A 20498-nucleotide genomic window follows, 5' to 3' on the forward strand; every position below is an offset into this window, starting at 1 on the left:
AGATTTTTTGATCTTCTTGGCACCATAGTAACTTTCATTGGTCAGGATTATTTTCTCTTGTTTATTTTCCAAATTTTTCTTGACTTTTAACTCTATGCTAAAGTAAAATTCTGCTTCCCAAGTGAAAGGGGCATTGTCCCAAGCTTCAGATTTTTTGTGCAGCTGATTTTAGAGATAATTCTGGGGAACTTGTAAGTTTTTACTATGATGAAGGGAGAGGTTTGTTTACTACTTACTCTCCTTTACTGTGCACTGGTTTGTAAATCACCACAAGCATTCTTTTCAACCCTGGAATTGTAACCAGTCCCTGTTCCCCTGTGGCCTCAAGCCTTGCTATACCAGTGCTCCTACTTGTACTGGTACTAAAACCCAGGACTATGACCCTAAGCTAATGTAGTTCACTAGAGTCCTGCCCCTGCCTGGTGCCAGCAAAGGGATCCCTATAAATTTTCTGGAAACTGCCACCTGCCATTGGTTCAGTTGTCCCAATTGCTGCTCCTGGTTTGCCAGGCTTCAGTGTGTGCTGGACTGTACTCCTCTCTCAGGTGCAACAGACCTTTTCTGCCAATCTTCTAAGTTGTCTTGGACTGAAAAATTTTCACTCCATGTTTTTGTGGATTCTACTGCTCTAGAATTTAGAGTCATTATTTAAAAGTATTTGAAGCCTGTTTGGGGAGAGTAATCTCATCAGCATCCATGACCATTTCTGTGGTAAAGATTCTCAAATCTACCTGTCTTGCCCAAGACACTCTGCTTACCTCCAGCTACTCCAGATGCCTTTCAGACAACTCCAACTAGATTTCTAGTAGCCATTAATTAATTAAATTGAATTTGTTCAAAAGGAGACTCATTATCTTTGCTCTGAAATCCTCCCTCCATTCCATCTTTCCTATTACTTTAGAAGGCAATACCATCTTCTTGGTCTCTCAGGCTCACAACTCAGGAGTCATCCTGGATTCCTCACTATGTCTCAATCCCCTACCCCCCTTTTCTAAACTGTTACCAAGGCCTACTGATTTCATCTTTTCAAATATACCCCCTTCTTCCCTCTGCTACCATTCTGATACAGACTCACTATTTCATACTTCATATTTCATACTTCATACTCCAGTGGTAGCCTGCTGGAGTATTTGCCTATCTCAAGTCTTTCCTCTCTATAATGCATCCTCCATTCAGCCTGCCTAAAGTGCATATCCAATCATATCACCTCCCTACTGATTCCTTATTGCTTCCAGGATCAAATACAAAATGCTCTGGATATTCAAAACCCTTCATAACCTAGCCCCCCTCCTATCTTCCAATCTCCTCACATCTTCAATCCAGTGACACTGTCCTTTAGACTATACCACAAACAAGACACTGTAGCTCTTGGCTTCAGGCATTTTCTCTCAGTCATTCCTGTAATGCTTTCCCTTCTCTATTCTGACTTCTTACTTCCCTGGCTTCCATTAAGTCCTAACTAAAAATTTAGTTTTTACAGGATGCCTTCCCCAGCCCCTCTTAATTATTTTCATTTATCCTGAATATAGTTTGCTTTTGTATGTTGCCCCTTTCCTTTTTCCCAAACTCCCTTAATCCACCTTCCCAACCCCACACAACACACCCCCAATCCCCATTTGATTATGAACTCCCTGAGTGTAGGGACTGTCATTTACCTCTTTTTGTAGCCCCAACAATAAATGTTGATTGATTATGATCCCCCAACTGCTAGTGCCTTCTCGCCTAAACTAATTTTAACTTTTAAAAAAATCGATGTTTTTTAAATGACTTCATATATATTTGTACCTAGTTACTTTATTTTTATGGTATATATATATATATATATATATATATATGTATATATATATATATATATATTTATGTAGTTGTCTCCCTCATTAGAATATAAACTTCTTTTGAGGAAGGATTATTTCATTCTCTTTACTTGAATATCATCTAACCAGGGTTTGGCACATATTAATTAATTAATAAATACTCTCTATATATCTCTTTGTGATTCTGTCTGTGAGAATCAAGATTGTCTCAAAAGTCTTTCAAAATTGTTCAAAAAGAACCTCTTGCCTCTATTTCTTTTTAATTAAAATGTAGATTGGTATCTTTTGTTGTAATATCACCTTCATTTACAAATATAGCTTTCTACCTTGCTCTATCAAGAGAACCCTCTCCGATGACAAAGAATGACTAAAAAAAAAAGGGAAAACATTTCAGCAAAGTTAGCATTTTCTCATCTCTTCTTTAGGACCAATAGAATTATTCAGTATTCAGTTTTAGTATTGGGTTTTTTTTTATTCTTTCTATTTACATTGTTTAATCCCTGTGTATATTGTGTTCCTGGGGCTGACAACTGCATTGCATTATTTTGCAAGTCTTATTATATTCTCTATAAACTTCATTTCTTGTAGCCCGGTAATATTCCCTTACATTCATCAGTAAAATTTGCTTAGTAATTCTATAGCCTCTAATATAGGTTAATTGATTTATTTATTTTCCTTGGATCAAATGTCAGTTATTAAGTGCTTACTATATGTCTTAATACTGTGCAAAGTTCTGAGAAAACAAACATTTGAAAGATATCTCTGCCCTCAAGGAGTTTACATTCAAATAAATGAAAAACAATGAATCAAAGGGAGCAAAAAAGCAAGAAGAAAAAGAGTGAAGGTACCTTTGCACAGATAGTGTAAGAGAGCCAAGAGTGCAGTTTAGAATGGAATGAAGACATGACTGGCCTGAGGTGCTTCCATAAAATGGAACTTCTAGGAGGAACCAGTCAATCAGAGGGAAAGATTCCAGCACCAAGGTTGCTTCAAGTATGAGTAATGCAGAGGCAAAGTGAATTTCCAAGGTAAAGAAGTTTCTGGGTCATATTGGATAACAGGCACTGTTATCCAAGATGGATACTGCAGTGATCTGACCCATGAAATGAACAGAACAAAAAGAATGGTATTGAAAGGAAAATTCTTTGCTTAGGCTTTTCACTCTGATTAACAAGTCAAAACTCAGGACAAAAAGAATTAAAAGGAGTTTGTTATAAGTGTGTCAAGGTTAGTACACTTAATTAATTGATCACTAGAGATCAGCAATGGCTTCAAGGTGGGGCCAGAGACAATTCAGATACATCAACATCAGCAAAAGAGGTTGGACCCTCACGTCTTTAAGTTTCTCCCCAAGTTAGCAAGAATGTGATAATTTGCAGGTAGGGATACAAAGGTCATAAATTGGGGATAACTTGGCTGCATAACAAATATTAGGAGATTAATATTTAGTATTGAAATTGCCTCATTATCTATGGTACCTTTTAAGAGGATAGAATTTCCTTGTCTCTTTTAATGAGATCTATTTTAGCAGCTGTTTTGTCTGAGATAAGGATTGCTATCCCTGCCTTTTTCACTTCCTATGAATCAAAATATAATCTGCTCCAACCTTTTACCTTTACTCTATATGAATCCCTCTGCTTCACATGAGTTTCTTGTAAGCAGCATATTGTAGGATTCTGGTTTTTAATCTACTCTGCTGTTTGCTTATGTTTTATGGGAGAGTTCAACCCATTCACATTCAAAGTTATAATTACTAACCCTTTATTGTCCTCCATGTTCCCTCTGTTTATATTTTCCCCCTTTTTTCACTTTATCCATATTCCCCAATATTTTACTTCTGAATACTATCTCTGTCAGTGTGTTTTCCCCTTATATCCACTCCTCCCCTATATTTCCCCTTTCCTTCTTCCTTCCCTTCCTTCTGTTAGTTCCCCTTTTCCTCCCCTTCCCCTTTCCCATTTTAATATTTGAAAGGTAAATAAGTTTCTTAATTTAACTGAGTGTGTGTATGTTAATCCTTCTTGAGCCAAATCTAATGAGAGTAAGAGTTGGGGCGTTCTCACCTCCTCCCTCCCTTCTTCCTCTCTATTGAAATAGGTCCCTTGTACCTCTTCATATAATGTGATTTGCCCCATTCAATTTCTTTCATCCTCCTGTCTCTTTACTGTCCCCCCCTTTTTAAGGAGATACTGTTTTTAAATCATTCTAAGTCACAGACAAGTCATGAGTGTCCATTACTTCTGGTTAAGTATATTACTCTAATAGAGTTACAGTTCTCAAGAATTATGAGAATCTTTCTCCTAAGGTGAGGACATAACAAGTTTCATCTTATTGGATAGCAAATTTTTTTCTTTTCCCTTTTTTACCTTTTCATGTGTCTCTTGAGTCTCCTGTTTGAAGTTCAAATTTTCTATTTAGTTCTGGTCTTTTCATCAGGAAAAGTTGAAAATCTTCTATTTTTGTTAAATGTCTTTCACTTAATAATTACCTAGTTGTGTGACCTCTGGCAAGTCACTTAACCCCATTGCTTTACAAAAACCTAAAAAAAAAAGTCCATCTTTTCCCCTGGAAGAGAAGTCTCAATTTTGCAGGATAGTGAATTCTTGGCCTCATTCCAAGCTCCCTTGCTCTTCAGAATATCATACCAATCCCTTAATGTTGATACAGTCAGGTCCTATAATCCTTACTGTGGCTCCTTGGTATCTAAATTGTTTCTTTCTGGCTGAGTGTAGGATTTTCTCTTTTATCTGATAGTTCTGGAATTTGGCTACAATATTCCTTGGTGTTTTCATTTTGGGGTCCCTTTTAGGAGGGAAATCTATGTATTCTTTTTTTTTAGTTGTTTTCTTTTGCAAGGAAAATGGGGTTAAGTTGCTTGCCCAAGGCCACACAGCTAGGTAATTATTAAGTGTCTGAGACCGGATTTGAACCCAGGTACTCCTGACTCCAAGGCCGGTGCTTTATCCACTATGCCACCTAGCTTCCCCTGGAATCTATGTATTCTTTCAATAACTATTTTGCCCTTTGGTTCAGGGCAATTTTCCTTCAAAAGATCCTGAAATATTGCATCCAGGCTTTTTTTAATCTCAATGTGTTCAGGAAGCCCAATGATTCTTAAATTGTCTCTCCTGGATCTATTCTCCAGGTCAATAATTTTGCCAATGAGTTATTTTACATTTTCTTCTATTTTTTCAATTTTTTTATTTTATTTAACAGATTCTTGTTGTCTCATGAAGTCATTGGTTTCTATGAATTCCATTCTTTTCTCTTAGAGAAGAATATTCTTCATTTAACTTTTGCAGCTCCTTTTCCAATTGGTTATTTATATTTTTAAAGTTTTCCATTTGCCCAGTTGTAGTTTTGAGAGAATTTTCTTTTTGTACTTGTCCAAATGTATTTTCCAAGGATTTTTTTCTTGTTGTAAGGTATTAATTTTCTGTTATGAGGTGCTAATTTTCTCTTGGGTTTCTTTTTTTCCAATTTTTCCAATTGATTTTTAAACTCCTTACTGATCTCTTCAAAAGAAGTCTTTCTGGTCTGGGGACCAATTCATATTCTCCTCAGAAGAGCTAGAACTCCCTCTGAGTTAGAGTCTTAGTCTTCAAATTAGCTTTCAATGGACCCCCCCCCCTTTCTACTTACCTTTCTTCATTTTCCTAGGATGTTGTGTTGGGGTAGGGGCTAGGATTTGCTCATTGGGCTGAGTAACTAAATGTGGTCTGGCCAGTAGGGGGGAATAGAGACTTTCTCAGGAGTGTCTGTGACCTTGATTTGTGGCCTACTCCCTAGGCCTGGGGGTTGGGGGAGCAGTAGGGTCTGAATTATCCATGAACAATGTGGGCTGCACCCTTGGACCTTATAGTTAATCTTATCATTCATTCAGTACTGAGAGAGATCTGCTGCCCACACCTGAGCCTGGGGAGTGTGGAGAGGTTGTTACTGTGTTTGTTCTGTGTTTGTTTCTCTCACAGGGATGGGGGATGGGGATCAACTGGAAACATGGGGACTCTGCTGAAAATATAGGGCACATGGCCCTGGTCTTCCAGGCCAGTGGAGTTGATCAGATTGATGTCTAGCCACTGCACTGGAGCTCTCCTGCCCACTTACAAAGCTAAAATTTCTGCAGCTGTTTTGAGGTTAGTCCCAGATCTCTCTCCACCACCCCTGCACTGGCTGACTCCCTGCTCTCTGTCTCACCCACGTTCCCCTGAGACAGACCTTGTTGGTAGATATTCTTCTCCTTTGCTCTTTCTGGACTTTGTGGATTTAAATTCTGTTAAAAGGCTTGATTAATATTAGTTCTGAGGGAAAGCCAGGAGACTTAAGACAGTGCCTGGCTTCTCTCCACCATCATGGCTGGAAGTACTGAATATAACTTTCAATAATTCCTTCATCTGATGCTAATCAAATATACAGAAACAACTGTGTGTGTGTGTGTGTGTGTGTGTGTGTGTGTGTGTGTGTGATAGAGAAACAGAGAGAGAGAGAAAGAGGAGTGTGTGTATGTGTATGTGTGTGTATAGATACTGTTCAGCACCACATTCACACTTCTATCTCAAACTGCATCCTAATCAATTTGAGCAAGAATTAATAGTTATAAACTATGGAAATCACAACAGGAAACAAGTGTATTGTGGATTATAAATCATAATCTCATGTTTCCATCAAAGACATAAAGTTGAATAAATTTAGATAATAGAGCCATGATCTCATGTACCCCTCAATGAAAGAATATTATAAGACAAGTTGCTTTCCTAACAGCATTTCTTAAACAATGGTTTTTTCAGAATATAAGAAAATTTTAAAATATGAATTAAAAAAATGAACCAAAACTCAATTCTGTTGAATGCATTTCCAAATTGCCTTACACAGAAAATATTCATCTTGTCACCATTCGATGTACTGATCACATCCAGAACTCCATAGGAAGTCCTTAAGAATGAATTAAATTAAAAAAAATCATTATCTTATTATGCAATTTTGCTATCTCTTATACTTTGTTTCTTCCTTAAGATATGTTTTCTCTCTCATCACATTCAACTTAGATCAATGTATACCATGGAAACAATGTAAAGACTAACAGACTGCCTTCTGTGGGGAGTGGAGGGGAAGGGAAGCAAGATTAGGGGGGAAATCGTAAAATCCAAAATAAATAAAATCTTTCTTAAAAGAATGAATAGGGTCAGCTAGGTGGGGCAGTGGATAGAACATCGGCCCTAGAGTCAGGAGTACTTTAGTTCAAATCCCGCCTCAGACACTTAATAATTACCTAGCTGTATGGCCTTGGGCAAGCCACTTAACCCCATTTGCCTTGCAAAAACTAAAAAAAAAGAAAAAAGGATGAATTAAATTACATTCAATTAAAGAAACTCTATGTTGTTTACCATATACCAGGAACTGTTCTAGACACTTTACAATCATATGATACTTACAACAAGTCTGTGAGATGGGTGCTATTATTAGCCCCTTACAGATTAGTAAACTGAAGCAACAAAGTGTAAGGTAACTTGCTTATGGTCATATAAACTATGTTCTGATTTACCACAATTATCTTGATAGGAAATTATACTTAGATTATCTGGTTTCCTTTAGGACTGATTTGGACCAAATCAAATCATATCAAGTCTGGATTTATAATCACATTTAAACTTCTCAATATCCAAGGGTCATTTACTGTTAAGACTTCAAAAAAGGAACCCATTATTGATCAATAAACTCATTTTTTTAAAACACAGTGGTGATTCCTAGGTCCCCATAACCTTTCTCTCTATTTCTTCAAAGAGTTAGATCACCTCTTAGCTCCCAGTCTTTTTTTTAATTTATACTTGAGATTTTCCAGATTGGAAACTATCCTAAGCATTCAACTTCTCATTCCCATCTCCTACCTCCTGGGAATTCTAAACTGCATATCTCAAAGAATAGCCATATGAAGTTTCCCATATCCTTATTTGAATGAGATCAAAACCATTTCTCACTTCTATTTAAATCTCAAAGTCCTTTACTCATACTGTGCAACCTTGTTTAACCCTCTAACTCCCTTTAAATATCTTTTCACATCTTGATTGGACACTTCCCTTCGAAATCCCCATTTACTTTACTCCACTAATTTTTTCCTAGTTCTTTTTTATAATATTTTCCCCAGTTATATGGGAAAAGTTTGTTGTTTTAGAACTCAGATTCTTTACCTCTCTTCTTTCCCTTTCTCTTCCCTAAGATGGTAAGCAATCTGATACCTGGGCAATCACATAAAACATTTCCATATCATTTTGTGTAAGACACTCAAACAAGAAAAAAAAGTGAAAATACTATAATTCAGTCAGTATTCATTTCTTTCTCTGGAGATAGCATTTTCATCATGAATATTTTGGGATTATATTGATAAGAATAGCTTAACTCATTCACAGTTATCATTGTTTAAAAATGCTGATATTGTATACTATCTTCTCTTGGTTCTGCATCCTTCATTCTGTATCAGTTCATTTCTTTCCAGGTTTATCTGAAATCATCCTGCTTATCTTTTCCCATAGCACAATAATATTACATTACAATCATATACTATTATTTATTGGACCATTCCCCAATTGATGTGGGTCCTTTAGTTTTTTGGGTTTTTTAAAAATCTCTATGGGATGTAAACCTAATAGTGGTTTTGCTGGATCTAAGGGTAGCACAACTTAATTGCTATTTAGACATAGTTCTAGAATGGTTGGATCAGTTCACCACTCTACCAACAGCTGGCACATTAGTATTCCAGTTTTCCCTTGTCTCTTCCAAAAAAAATGTTTCTCCAGTTTTATTTTTTCTTTCTTATCTTGTTTGGATTGATTTTGTTTGTACAAAAAGGTTTTAATTTTATATAATCAAAATTATCCATATTGCATTTTATAATGCTCTGTACATTTTATTTGGCCCTAAATTCTTCCCTCTCCATAAATCCCACAGATAAACTATTCTAGTCTCTTCTAATTTGCTTATGATATTATCCTTTATGTTTAAATCATGTATCCATGTTGATCTTATCTTGATATAAGGTATGAGATGTTGATCTATACCTAGTTTCTGTCATACTTTTTTCCAGTTTTCCCAGAAGTTTTGGGTTTATCAAACACTATGGCTATGTACTACTAATCCACTATGGTCATATTGACATGGTCTTCCCATGAGGAAACAATATCTTCCAATTGTTTAAATATGACTTTATTTGTGTGAAAAATATTTTGTTATTGTGTTCATATAGTTCCTGGGTTTATGTTGGCAAGTAGACTCCCTTGTCTTGTCTAGGTACTTTAAATAAAATTTGTCTATCTCTTGCTGCTGGACTTTGTTGTATAATATATAGGAATGCTGATTATTTATATGGGTTTCTTTTAGATCCTCCAACTTTACTAAAGTTAATTATTTCAGTTAGTTTTTAAAATGATTTTCTAGGATTCTCTTAAGTATACCATGATATAAACTGTGAAGAATGATGGTTTTGTTTCCTCATTGTCTATTCTTCAATTTTTTCCTTCTCATTCCTATAGCTAACATTCTAATACAATATTGAATAAGAGAATGGGCACTTTGCTTCACTTTGATCTTATTGGAAACGCTTCCTCTTCTGCTCCAGCCCCTTATCTTTATTCTCTATGTTTCTCTATGCTTCAAATGTGTTTATTAAACACAACATGTTTTAGGATTCTGATTTTTAATCCATTCTGCTATCCATTTCCTTTCTATGGTTGTAATCATCCCATTCATACCTACAGTAATAACTATGTGTTTCCCTCCATCCTTTTTTCCCCTGGTGTTTTACCACCTCCCTCAATCCATCCTCCTTTTTTTATCTTTCCCTACCTACCCACCCCCACCCCTTTATACCTCTCTTTTTTTCCCCTATAGGTAAGATAGATTTCTATACCCTGTTAAGTGTGTATGTTATCAGAAGCACACAGTTTAACACCAACAGTAAAAAGCTGAAAAGTATCCAAAGAACTATACCCAGAGCCTCCAATTCATGACTCATGAGGAGTAGCTGAAGGAATAGGAGATGTTGACCTATAGAAGAGAAAACCTAGAGGGAATGTGAACATGTGTATATGTTTCAGAGACTATCTTGTGTCAGAGGAACAAGACTTGTTCTATTTACACCTAGAGAGTAGAAGTAATGAGTGAGACTTTCAAATTTGGAAATTTAGTCATGAAAAACTAGCTAGTCCACCCAAAGGTGGAATCTCTGGGAGATATCAATTTCCCCTTTACTTTTGTCTTCAGGTAAAACCAAGATAGCCACCTGTCAGATATGTGGGTTAAGGAGTCTTTTTCCGGTCTGGATTAGACTATTGATCTCTGAGATTCCTATTAATATTGTGTGACATAGTCCTGAATGAAGCTCCTCTTAGTCCTGAATGAAGTTAATGCCTTGCACATCATTATATACTTATTGATTTAAATTGAAGTTCCATCCCATTTTATTTTTTTGAATAACTCAACTCACCAGTATACTCACCCTAGAGTCTTGAAAAAAAAAGGAATATTTATTTCAACTTACATTGTGGTGAATTTTAAGACTTATTGGTCCAGGATATATGAGTAGTAAAGTATAGAAGATGTTTTTTCTTTGTTCTTGAAGAAGATCATGGCATCAGGGAAGTGATATCATGATGTGCAAGTAAATTGGATTTAAGTGAGAGAGGATTGTACAAAGTCACCAGTCTCACTTTATCCTCCAGAGCCATCTGGGTCCAGTGGTCAGGTATGGATCAAAACAACTGGAGATGGCTCTGAATATATTGGGAAACCTTGATGTTTCAAACCTAAGGTCTTTACCAAGTCGCAGTTTGACTGAGGCAATGTCCATTGAGTTATTAAGGCTAGGTAAGAGAGAGATGAGGCAGAGAGGCCAAGAATGATTGCCTTTTTCTTACCTTCCTCTCCCCCCCTCAAATTAAACTAGGATGGCAGGACTCTCAGGGTTTCTTAGTAATTAAGTCAGATAAGAGAAAAATGAAATGGGGTAGCTAGCTGGTGCAGTGAATAGAGAACCAACCTTGGAGACAGGAGGACCTGAGTTCAAATTTAGCCTCAGATACTTAATACTTACTTAACTATGTGACCCTGGGGAAATCACTTAACCCCATTGCCTTGCAAAAATTCAAAAAAAGGAAAGAAAAAATGAAACAAAGAATAGCCTTTTTTTTGGTATAGAAGAAATATAGAACCTCAGGGTCTATTTACATTCTCTTTATAGTCATTGCTTTCCACATTCACTCAGAGGCAATTAGGGCTCAAACAATATCCAAGTAGGCTTAGCCTGAGACCTATTTTTGGCCAATCAAGAAAAGGCAGATCGACAATACCTGTAAACTCCAAGAAATCTTACCAGGCATTTGGGCAGAACACCTACAAATATGAAAAGAAACAAAGGATGGAAGGAGGAAAGGAAGAAAGAAAGGAGGAAAGAAAGGAAGAAAGAATGAAAGATAAGAGGAGCTGTATAGTCCAATTTACCCATAGTGGGACCACTTCTATTACTCATTGACCATGACATTAGGGAGATGATGCCATGAAAAGTTCATGAACTGGATTTGAGTGAGGAGGTGCTGTGCTAAGTCACCAGCCTCACTTTCTCCTCCAGAGCCATCTGGATTCAGTGGCTGGATATGGATCAGGATGACTGGAAATGGGCCTCAAAGTATGGAAGTACAATTGAACTTTAAGAGGATCTGATACTAAACATCATTATTCCTAACTTCCTGTCCCATAACTATTTGCTCACTTGTGTATTAGTTTACTCTGTCCCTCAATTTACCCTTCTATAATACTAAGGCAAGAAAAAAACAGAAAAGCCTCAACATCCTGAAAAGAATATATGTAAATGTCATATATTGTTATCAAGGTAGTGTTTGGTGTATGTATGTGTGTTATGTGTGCTAAAATTTTTCTTGAAGATTCTTAAGTATGTCAACCAGAAAGAAGAGATTCATATAAACAAACCAATTTTCTCATTAAAAGAGTTCTTGAAAGTTTGCTATCACCATTTTTCTTCTATATATTCAGTTTACTAATCATGATTTGATACTTCTCTCAACAGATCTGCAATGCATTTTACAACATTGATGTATTAGTTCTCCTAGCAGGGTGTCATCGTGAGTATCATGCTATTGGGGTATGATGAAGTGGGTTGCAAAATTATCCTGAAAGAAGGCAGACTCAGACTTTCTTCAGTTTCAAGTGAAAACATTTATTGTGGTGCAAGGGATTTTCATGTTTCCCAGCCAACTGGACAACCCAAAGAGAGGCCAGTGATCAACTGAGGAGATAGCTTTTTAAAGAGCAAAGGTGCAGGAAGATGAAGTGACCAGGGACATGCAGACAAGGGGCATTACCTCAGAGACATACCAGGGGAAAGGAAGTTATTATCTTATTGATAGAGGGGCTTATTTTGTTTGTTTATCTTGTTTCATGGGGGTCTGGGTGGAGACTGAGGCCCTGTCAGGGGGTAAGGTCCTTCACTGAGTTTCAGCCACCTCATCATTTCCCCCACCAAGGAGTAGGAACCCAAATTCATATGGGGAACAGGGACAAAGTTCTTATCTTCTGAAACTGCTTTCTGATGACAAGGATTATAGAGCTGTCCCTGCTCCATTGGGTCCCTCCCTTGGGGAATGAGATGATTTTTAAATACAGTGAATGCAGAAACCAGGGCATGCAGGGAAGTCTTTATTGGGGCGGGGGTGTAGCCATCCTGAGCTATCCTTTGGAATATCCAGCCTACAGGATATAATCCTAATGAGCAAAATTCAGGATGCAAGAACCAAATTATCAAAATAAGGGAAAGAAAAAAATGAATGATGCATTGACAAAATTAAAGGGGGATGTTCCCTTTATTAAGTACAGATAGAAAGCACAAAAGAGAAAGCCTTTGGTAAATGGCAATTAAATTCAGATCCATTCCTTTAGAAATATTTGATGCTGTCCTGGGTTCATTTGTGGTTTCAGAGCAGGTTTTCTCCAACTCAAGTCACTTATGGAAATTTTCTTCTCTGCTAAAAAATATCCTATAAAATTGGTCTTGTCACAAATTAAATTTACTCACTGCCAATAACCAGGCTAGATAGTGAAATGATCTCAAACTTTATATCTCCATTATTAACCAAGACAGTTTTGATATTAATCAAATAACAGAATCACATCCTAGTTTCACAAATCTTTGTATCATTTGCCTAATTATCCCTGTAGCATTGTGAGAAATGAAAGGATCTTAACTTACACAGGCATATATAGAAAGTAACAGATGACAAAGCTAAATACTTAAATAGCTAGTTGTTTAGAATATAGAGAATTCTAGACCAAATGGCTTGATTCTTATATCTATGTCTTACTATGTAATTCAAGATTAGCCTATAAGGATTTAATGTTGTTTATATGGCTCATCTGACATGATTTTAGAAATTTGCCATAAAGGAGGGTATTTCCTTATTCTGATGATAATTCCAGACACAAAGCATGCAGATGCTAATTACATTGAGTCAGCTTAAAGTCAGCTAAGTGGAACATTGTAAATGCCATGTTAGGAATAATGAGTCAGGAGAATTCTACCTCTGTCATGCCAATGGTTGTACTCCAAGTTTTTTTCCCATGTGAACTCCATCTGCAATTTATACATCAAAAACTCCAGAGTTGGATCATTGGCTCAATAGATTTCTTGGTAATCAGACCTATAGGCAGACTCAGTTAATAAAAGTAAACAGTCCCATAAGGTCTAAGTGGCACCTAGGAGGCACAATGGATAGAGCACCAGCCCTGGAGTCAGGAAGACCTGAGTTCAAATTTGACTTCAGACCCTTGACACTTTCCCTGATTGCCTTGTATCCAGGGCGATCTCCTGTAGTCCTGACTCATGTTTGGCTACTGAACTCAGATGGCTGTAGAGGGGGGAAAAAAAGTGAGCCTATTGATTTAGCACAGTATCCCTTCACTCAAAGCCAATTCATATGCTGGTCTTCCTAAAGGATGAAGGACAAGGGTGCAGCTAGATTAGGCAGTGGATAGAGAACCAGCCCTAGAGTTAAGAGGACTTGAGTTCAAATCCAATCTCAGACACTTGGGCCTTGGGCAAGTAACTTAACCCCATTGCCTTGCAAAAAAAAAATGAAGCACTAACCTCTTCATTATCATCAATAAATCTAGTATTACAAAAACAAAGTCTTTTCTATCTTGATAATAGAAATTTTGCTGAGAGCTATAAGCAGGGATATAGTTATAACAACATCAAAACTGATCCTCAAGACTCATACAAGTAACTTAACCCATGCAACTGTATGGGAACATCCAACAGTTTCCAAGGTAATCTCCCTACCCTATTCTCAGGGACAAATATTCACTAATCTTAGTTCTCAGATGTTGCTTCTGAGCTTCTGACTGCTGATATTTTCTCTGAAAGCACAAAATAAAGGTGGTCCAAGGGCACACTGAATCTAAAAATGAAATGCCAAAATTAATATCAGTGTTCCAAAATCTTATTAATCATAACAGGTTGGATATAATTGTTTTCAATATCAAGTTATTATTGTAATAAATTAACTTACAGAAAAAAATTTTAGAAGTCTTTTATAAATCACACAAAAGACTTTTCCCAAAGTTTGAGTTTTTTCAACTTACACATTTTTTTCTAAAATCATTTTCCTTTCTTGAAAATAACTATAAATTATCCTGATGTTGAAGAAATAATCACTAATTAAATTAGTTGGGAATTTGTAATATGATAGATATATCTTTCTTATTCAAACTTAAAGCAAAAATTCTTAAAATTGGAATTTATCAGACATGGTGAAAACTATCTTCAAGTAACGTGAATCCCAAAAGTCTTAAAAAGACAATAAATCCCTAAGTATCACCTTCCTTTAGTAAAAAGATGTTTACAATAAGGAGGAAGTCTATTTTTCTAAGTCAGAGAAAATATTCCTAATTAAATTAAATTAGCCTTATCATAATAAGAGAGTTTATCAGAGTTTTCCTCTTTAAACACTTGATCCAAACAATAACTTCAAATAACTCAGTTGACAATCCCATAATTGTCATAATAGTCAAACCAGCTTTAGGTGAATTTCCTTTGGTGTAGGCAAAATTTGGAATCTTATAATTTCTTAAATTATAATACTTTAGAATACATAGTACATGATCAGCAAGAAGGACCCTGACAGCTTCTTAACCTGTTCATTCTTTCATTTTGTCTTTAACAGTGCAATTTTTAATCTCACAACATCTAAGTTTATAAGAGAAACTGTCCTTACTAATAATCATAGTCAATACAATAGTTTGCCAAATTTCACAATATAAAAAAATATTATTATATACTTAAAACTTGAAACAAACTTGTTAATTGCCAAATTAATTTAGTTAAATGTATCTCCAGCTTATCTTACATAGAAAGTCAACCCATGAAAAGTTATCAAGGGTAAATCAATTACATCTAATAAAGAGGTAATAAAAACCAGTTAATATTCATAGTGTTTACCCAATGCCAAGCATTGTGTTACGCACTTTACAGTCATGTGATAAATCACTATGAATCGGAGACATAGGTCTCATTTTCCCCTTTACACATCTCTTAACTGTGCTTAAAAACCATACAAGTTTCCTAATATATTAAAATAACAACAACAATAACTTTCATTTAAAATTTAATTACATCTGGATCTATTTTTCAAATGTTATACATTATTTGCTCAATTTATAATTTCAATTATTTACTATTATATTTAGTATTTCATATTTTGGGATTCACTATTTCAGGCTAACTTACTGATTATAATGTGACATTATATAACAAAAGGGGTTTGAAACATATAGAAACAAATTCCCAGTTCTAAATAGTTTTTTCCTTAAAGAGTTAGAATATCCTGATTGAGATCTCTTTGAGACTTATCAAAGAAAAAGCAGATTCAGTCACTCCAGTTTCTTCATTCTCATTCTCCCAGGGATTTAAAATTGTAAAATACTAGAAAATGCATTATAATACAGTTTTCCAAATTAAAAAACAAATTATACTTCATTTTCTTTTTCTCCCATGATGGGATGGGAGGAACCACTCTCATTTGGATAGAAGCTCTCAAGGAAAAAGGGAGGGGAGGCAGTGGGGGTGGATTTGGCAGCTGAAACACAATTCCTTTGCTGTGTTAGGTTACAGCAAAGTCCCTGCAATTGCCCACATTCTCAAGTTAAACTGCTTTTTTTGGAAACTAATTCACCCCTAGGAAAAGCACCAAGAAGGGAAAAGGGGAGAGTGGGGAAAAGGGAAAATGGGATGTTCCAGTTCACTGAAAGGGTGAAATCCCCCATCAGCATCATGGGAGCCCTCAGGGGAAAGAACAAGACACAGAAGACAGATAAAAGAACACAGCAGAACAATTTTTGTAGCACTGAAAATTCTCTTGTTAGCCTAGGTTTTAGATCTTGCTAATTACATAAATACCTGCAGGTGTTATAATTGGGGAACCCCCCCCCCAAAAAAGAGGCCATTTTCTTTGGTCTTCTAGATTATATTGAGACCAGGCAATATTGCAAAAGAATTCAAGGCATCTTTTCTTAAGGTCCTAAAAAGCATGTTTCCTCCAAATCAGCCTAAGGGGAGTCCCATGGTATAGGAGATTGATCCATTGGGCTGTCAACTCCAAACTAACTATCCCCTTTCCTAGCCATTCACTTTTCCTGCAGAATCCCACAAGGAGAAACAGAGCACCAAATACTCAAGCAGGATGTCCCCCACTCAGTATTGGCAAGGTGCATGGATCCCTTGACTTCCTCAGCCCATCCAGATGCCAGTAGCAAAAAGAGATAGGTTTTACCTCAAAGGAGAGAGACAGCTGGTGCTAGAAAAAGATGTCCTACATTGGGTGCCAAAAATGTTGAGGTATAGTGAAATGGGTTGTAAATTGTCCTGAAAGAATTTAGACTCAGACTTTCTCCACTTTCAAGTGAAGGTATTTATTGGGGGTGGGGGTTTTCACACTCCGCAGCAGGATGGATTCTCCAAGGGGAACCTATGTTCAAGGTAGCTTTTTATTTATTTTAGGTTTTTGCAAGGCAATGAGGTTCAGTGGCTTGCACAAGGCCATACAGCTAGGTAATAAGTGTCTGAGGTCAGATTTGAACTCAGGTACTCCTGACTCCAAGGCCAGTGCTCTATCCACTACACTACCTAGTTGCCCCAAGGTAGCTTTTTTTTTTTTTTTTTGGTTTTTGCAAGGCAATGGGGTTAAGTGGCTTGCCCAAGGCCACACAGCTTGGTAATTATTAAGTGTCTGAGACCAGATTTGAACCCAGGTACTCCTGACTCCAGGGCCCAAGGTAAAGCAAGGTAAAGAGCAAAGGTGCATGAAGATGATGTGATCACGGACATGCAGACAAGGGCCATTAGATCAGAGATATATTGTCAGGAAAATATTATCTTTTTGATATGGGGGCTTAGAAGGGACTCATTATGGGAGTCTGAGCAAGTCCCTGCCAAGGGAGCAAGGTCCTTCACTATAGTTTAGTCACCTCACCAATGCCTTGGGTCTCCTTGCTGAATGAATGACTGAATCTTCCCTGGTTTGATTTTCAGCACTGATTGTTAAGACTTTTGAAAGGAATGATTTCTTTGATGCTGGCATTACCAAAGCCCAGTTGTTCCTTACTCTTCATGATGCTGTTCTGTTTGCTCTTGGAAAGAAATACTTAGAGACTCCTGAGGATGAGCAAGAAGCAGTAATAAAGGTCAGTTAATCCTCTATCTCCTTGGGGGATAAATTCAAAGTCAAATTATTACATTAACTAGGAGTCTGGATAACTTCTTATAATGCCAGACAATGATTCTCTGAGAAGAGGTGAAGATGGAACATAGAGGGATAAAATTCTGGGCAATAATGGTGCCTATGAAACAACAGTAAAGAAAATGACAGATGACTCCTTACCATCTTTCCTAGAAAAGTAGAGCTTATTATATTGGGTAGTACTAAACAGAGAGGTCAGCAAAGCAGAAGTAAAGAGATAATGAAGAGATAACCTAAAAGTAAATATAAGTAAAGCACAGACGTGTATCTGTGTATGTATGTATATATATATACATACACACACATTTTATATTTATGTATATATCATGGCATCTGTCAACTATGGTTTAAAACCATAGCTCAATTACTTAATTTTGCTTAGGGTCTAACCATCATCAATGCTAGTTCAAGTATTTGTCTTTTCATCAAAACCTGAAAGTCTGATTCAGAGTAAACAAGTGCATAAGAAACTCAGAATCCTCATATATTAATTTACCTTGATGGAATGGACCTCAAACTAGTTCCATAGTTTCCTAAATAAAGGATCTGCATGAAATAATACTCTCCAGAGAAGATGACTATGTATATGTTTTCACACAGTGCCTGATACTTAGGAGGCCTTAATAAAAACTATTCAATTGAATGAGTTGGGACTAAATGATTTTTGAAGTCCCTTCTAAGTTCTAGTTTGTGATTCTTTGAAAAACTTTAGCTCTTTTCATATAAATTGCTTTTAAATTAACTATCCTCCCCAATGGGGTCACATAGGTGAGACATGATTGAAGCAATTCAACAACAAAAGAAAAAATCTGTATAATTTCCTTTTAAAATCAAAATGGAAAACTTTGTAGTTATCCCTATCAAATTTCATCTTGGTAGAATCAGTTCCAGACTGTTGGATATTTTCAGTCTTGATTCAGTCTTCCAACTTGTTAGCTGATTCTCCCAAATTTGTGCTACATACACATTTAATTAGCATGTCTGTATTTAAGTCATAAATAAAAGTGTTGACTAGAATAGGATTAAGACAGGGCAGCTAGTTAATGCAGTGAATAGAGTATTGGACCTGGGGTTAGGAGGAACTGAGTTCATATTCGGTCTCAGACACATAATACTTGCCTTAGCTGTGTGACCTTGGGCAAATCACTTAACCCCATTGTCTTGCAAAAAAATCCTTAAAAAAACCAGAATAGGATCAAGATAGAAGTCTGTAGCTTGCCACTAAGATTTTCCTCCAGTAGGATATTAATCAGTTAATCAATACTTATTGTTTACCATTTACCTATATTGTCAAATAGCCCTTATTCCTCCATTTTGTCACTAATGTTGTCATGAAGATATCAGATGTCTTAATGAAAATATAATGCACTATTTATATATTCCCTTGATTTTCTTGTCTGATAACTTACCAAAACAAAGGAGATAAGACATATTCTTCGTGAACCCATGCTGGTTCCTTTGATCACCGAGTACTTTTTTTTTTTAAGAGTTCAAAAGATAGCTGTTTAAGAAGTAATTTAAGGGGCGGCTAGGTGGATAAAGCACCAACCCTGGAGTCAGGAGTACCTGGGTTCAAATCTGGTCTCAGACACTTAATAATTACCTAGCTGTGTGGCCTTGGGCAAGCCACTTAACCCCGTTTGCCTTACAAAAAAAAAAAGAAGTAATTTAAGAATTTTCCAGAATAAGGTTGCTAGACTGTAATTTATGATATCTACTTTTTTCCATTTTTCAAAATTTGAATATTTGTCCAGATTTCTTATAATGTTTCTCCCATTCTTCAAGATTCTTCAAAAATTATCAACTCTGGTTTTTGCAGTTAAATCTGTAAGCTGTTTTAGAACCTTGGAAAGTAAATCATCTGGGTCTGAAGACTTGAATTCATTTAAAAGAACTAGTATTTTCTTATTTTCTTTACTTGAGTATGGGTATGGAAGATCTGCAGAGATGCAAATAGAAGATGGTATTTGCACATAGGAATGAATGGTTCCCAGTCAATAAAACACTGGAATTATACACTAGCATTACTAGAGTTTGTGTATTAATCTTTTTTTTAATTTTGTGGGTTCTTTAATCCTGTGTGTTGTTTTTCTTCAGATTCTAATTCTTGCTCTTTTTATCTCATTTATAGGAACCACTGAATTCTCAATTCTATTCTCCCTCTTGTCAGATTCTAAGGTATGACTCAGAAACAAGAAAGGATCTTCGATCAACACCTCCTAAGGTACCCTGCTACAAGTGCAGATGTAACTTTGTACTGGTTCATAATATTTTATATTTCCACAAAAGACAACATTCTTCATAATTATCCCAAGGGAAAAACTCACATGGCCTAAGCAATAGAGATTTTGTCTTAGAGTCAAAAGGACCTGGATTAAACCTCATCCTCTGATACAGAATGGTTAAGTCACTGAATTCCCTTGTGCCTCCAGGCAACTCTCTAAGAGTTACCTGCATTGATCCTCATCAGGAATTCCTTATACCATCAGGAAAACCTTATACAATTAAATTCCTTATACCATTCCTTTTACCCCAAAAAGAAAAAAGTACTAAATGGAAGAAATAGGGATTCTTACCAAGATGACACAGATAAAATAATTAGGAAATGGCAATTCTACTCTTGGTCGGAGCATTTCTTAATGGAAGCTAATTGCCACTGATTACTCAGGAAGAAAGGAACTGGTTTTGTTTCCAGTGCCAAGAATATATTTTCTAACCTCAAACCAGTTCTTTCTGGCCACCAGAAAAATTTTCTTTCCAACCACAAGAGTTCTGTTCTAGCACTAATAGTGTCCTGTTTATTTAGAAAGTTCCCTTTGAGAATTGTGTAAGAACTCAGAACAATATGTTCTGTAGGGAAACAATCCATTTTTGGGCCTACCAACTAACA

At 36.2% G+C, this 20498-nt stretch overlaps 1 protein-coding gene across 12 annotated transcripts in view; it reads left to right on the forward strand.

Annotated features, from left to right (window-relative positions):
• The window catches only part of SLC26A8 (solute carrier family 26 member 8), a 169180-nt gene that overhangs the window by 136136 nt on the left and 12546 nt on the right, over window positions 1-20498 (forward strand). For all 12 annotated transcript variants that reach the window (XM_074236437.1, XM_074236436.1, XM_074236439.1 and 9 more), the window contains 3 exons: window positions 11887-11941; window positions 17401-17552; window positions 19740-19832. In XM_074236437.1, the coding sequence (XP_074092538.1) occupies window positions 11887-11941; window positions 17401-17552; window positions 19740-19832 (300 nt within the window). The remainder of the gene's footprint in view (window positions 1-11886; window positions 11942-17400; window positions 17553-19739; window positions 19833-20498) is intronic.

This window comes from Macrotis lagotis, chromosome 5, assembly GCF_037893015.1.
Source record: "Macrotis lagotis isolate mMagLag1 chromosome 5, bilby.v1.9.chrom.fasta, whole genome shotgun sequence".
Lineage (NCBI taxonomy): Eukaryota > Metazoa > Chordata > Mammalia > Peramelemorphia > Peramelidae > Macrotis > Macrotis lagotis.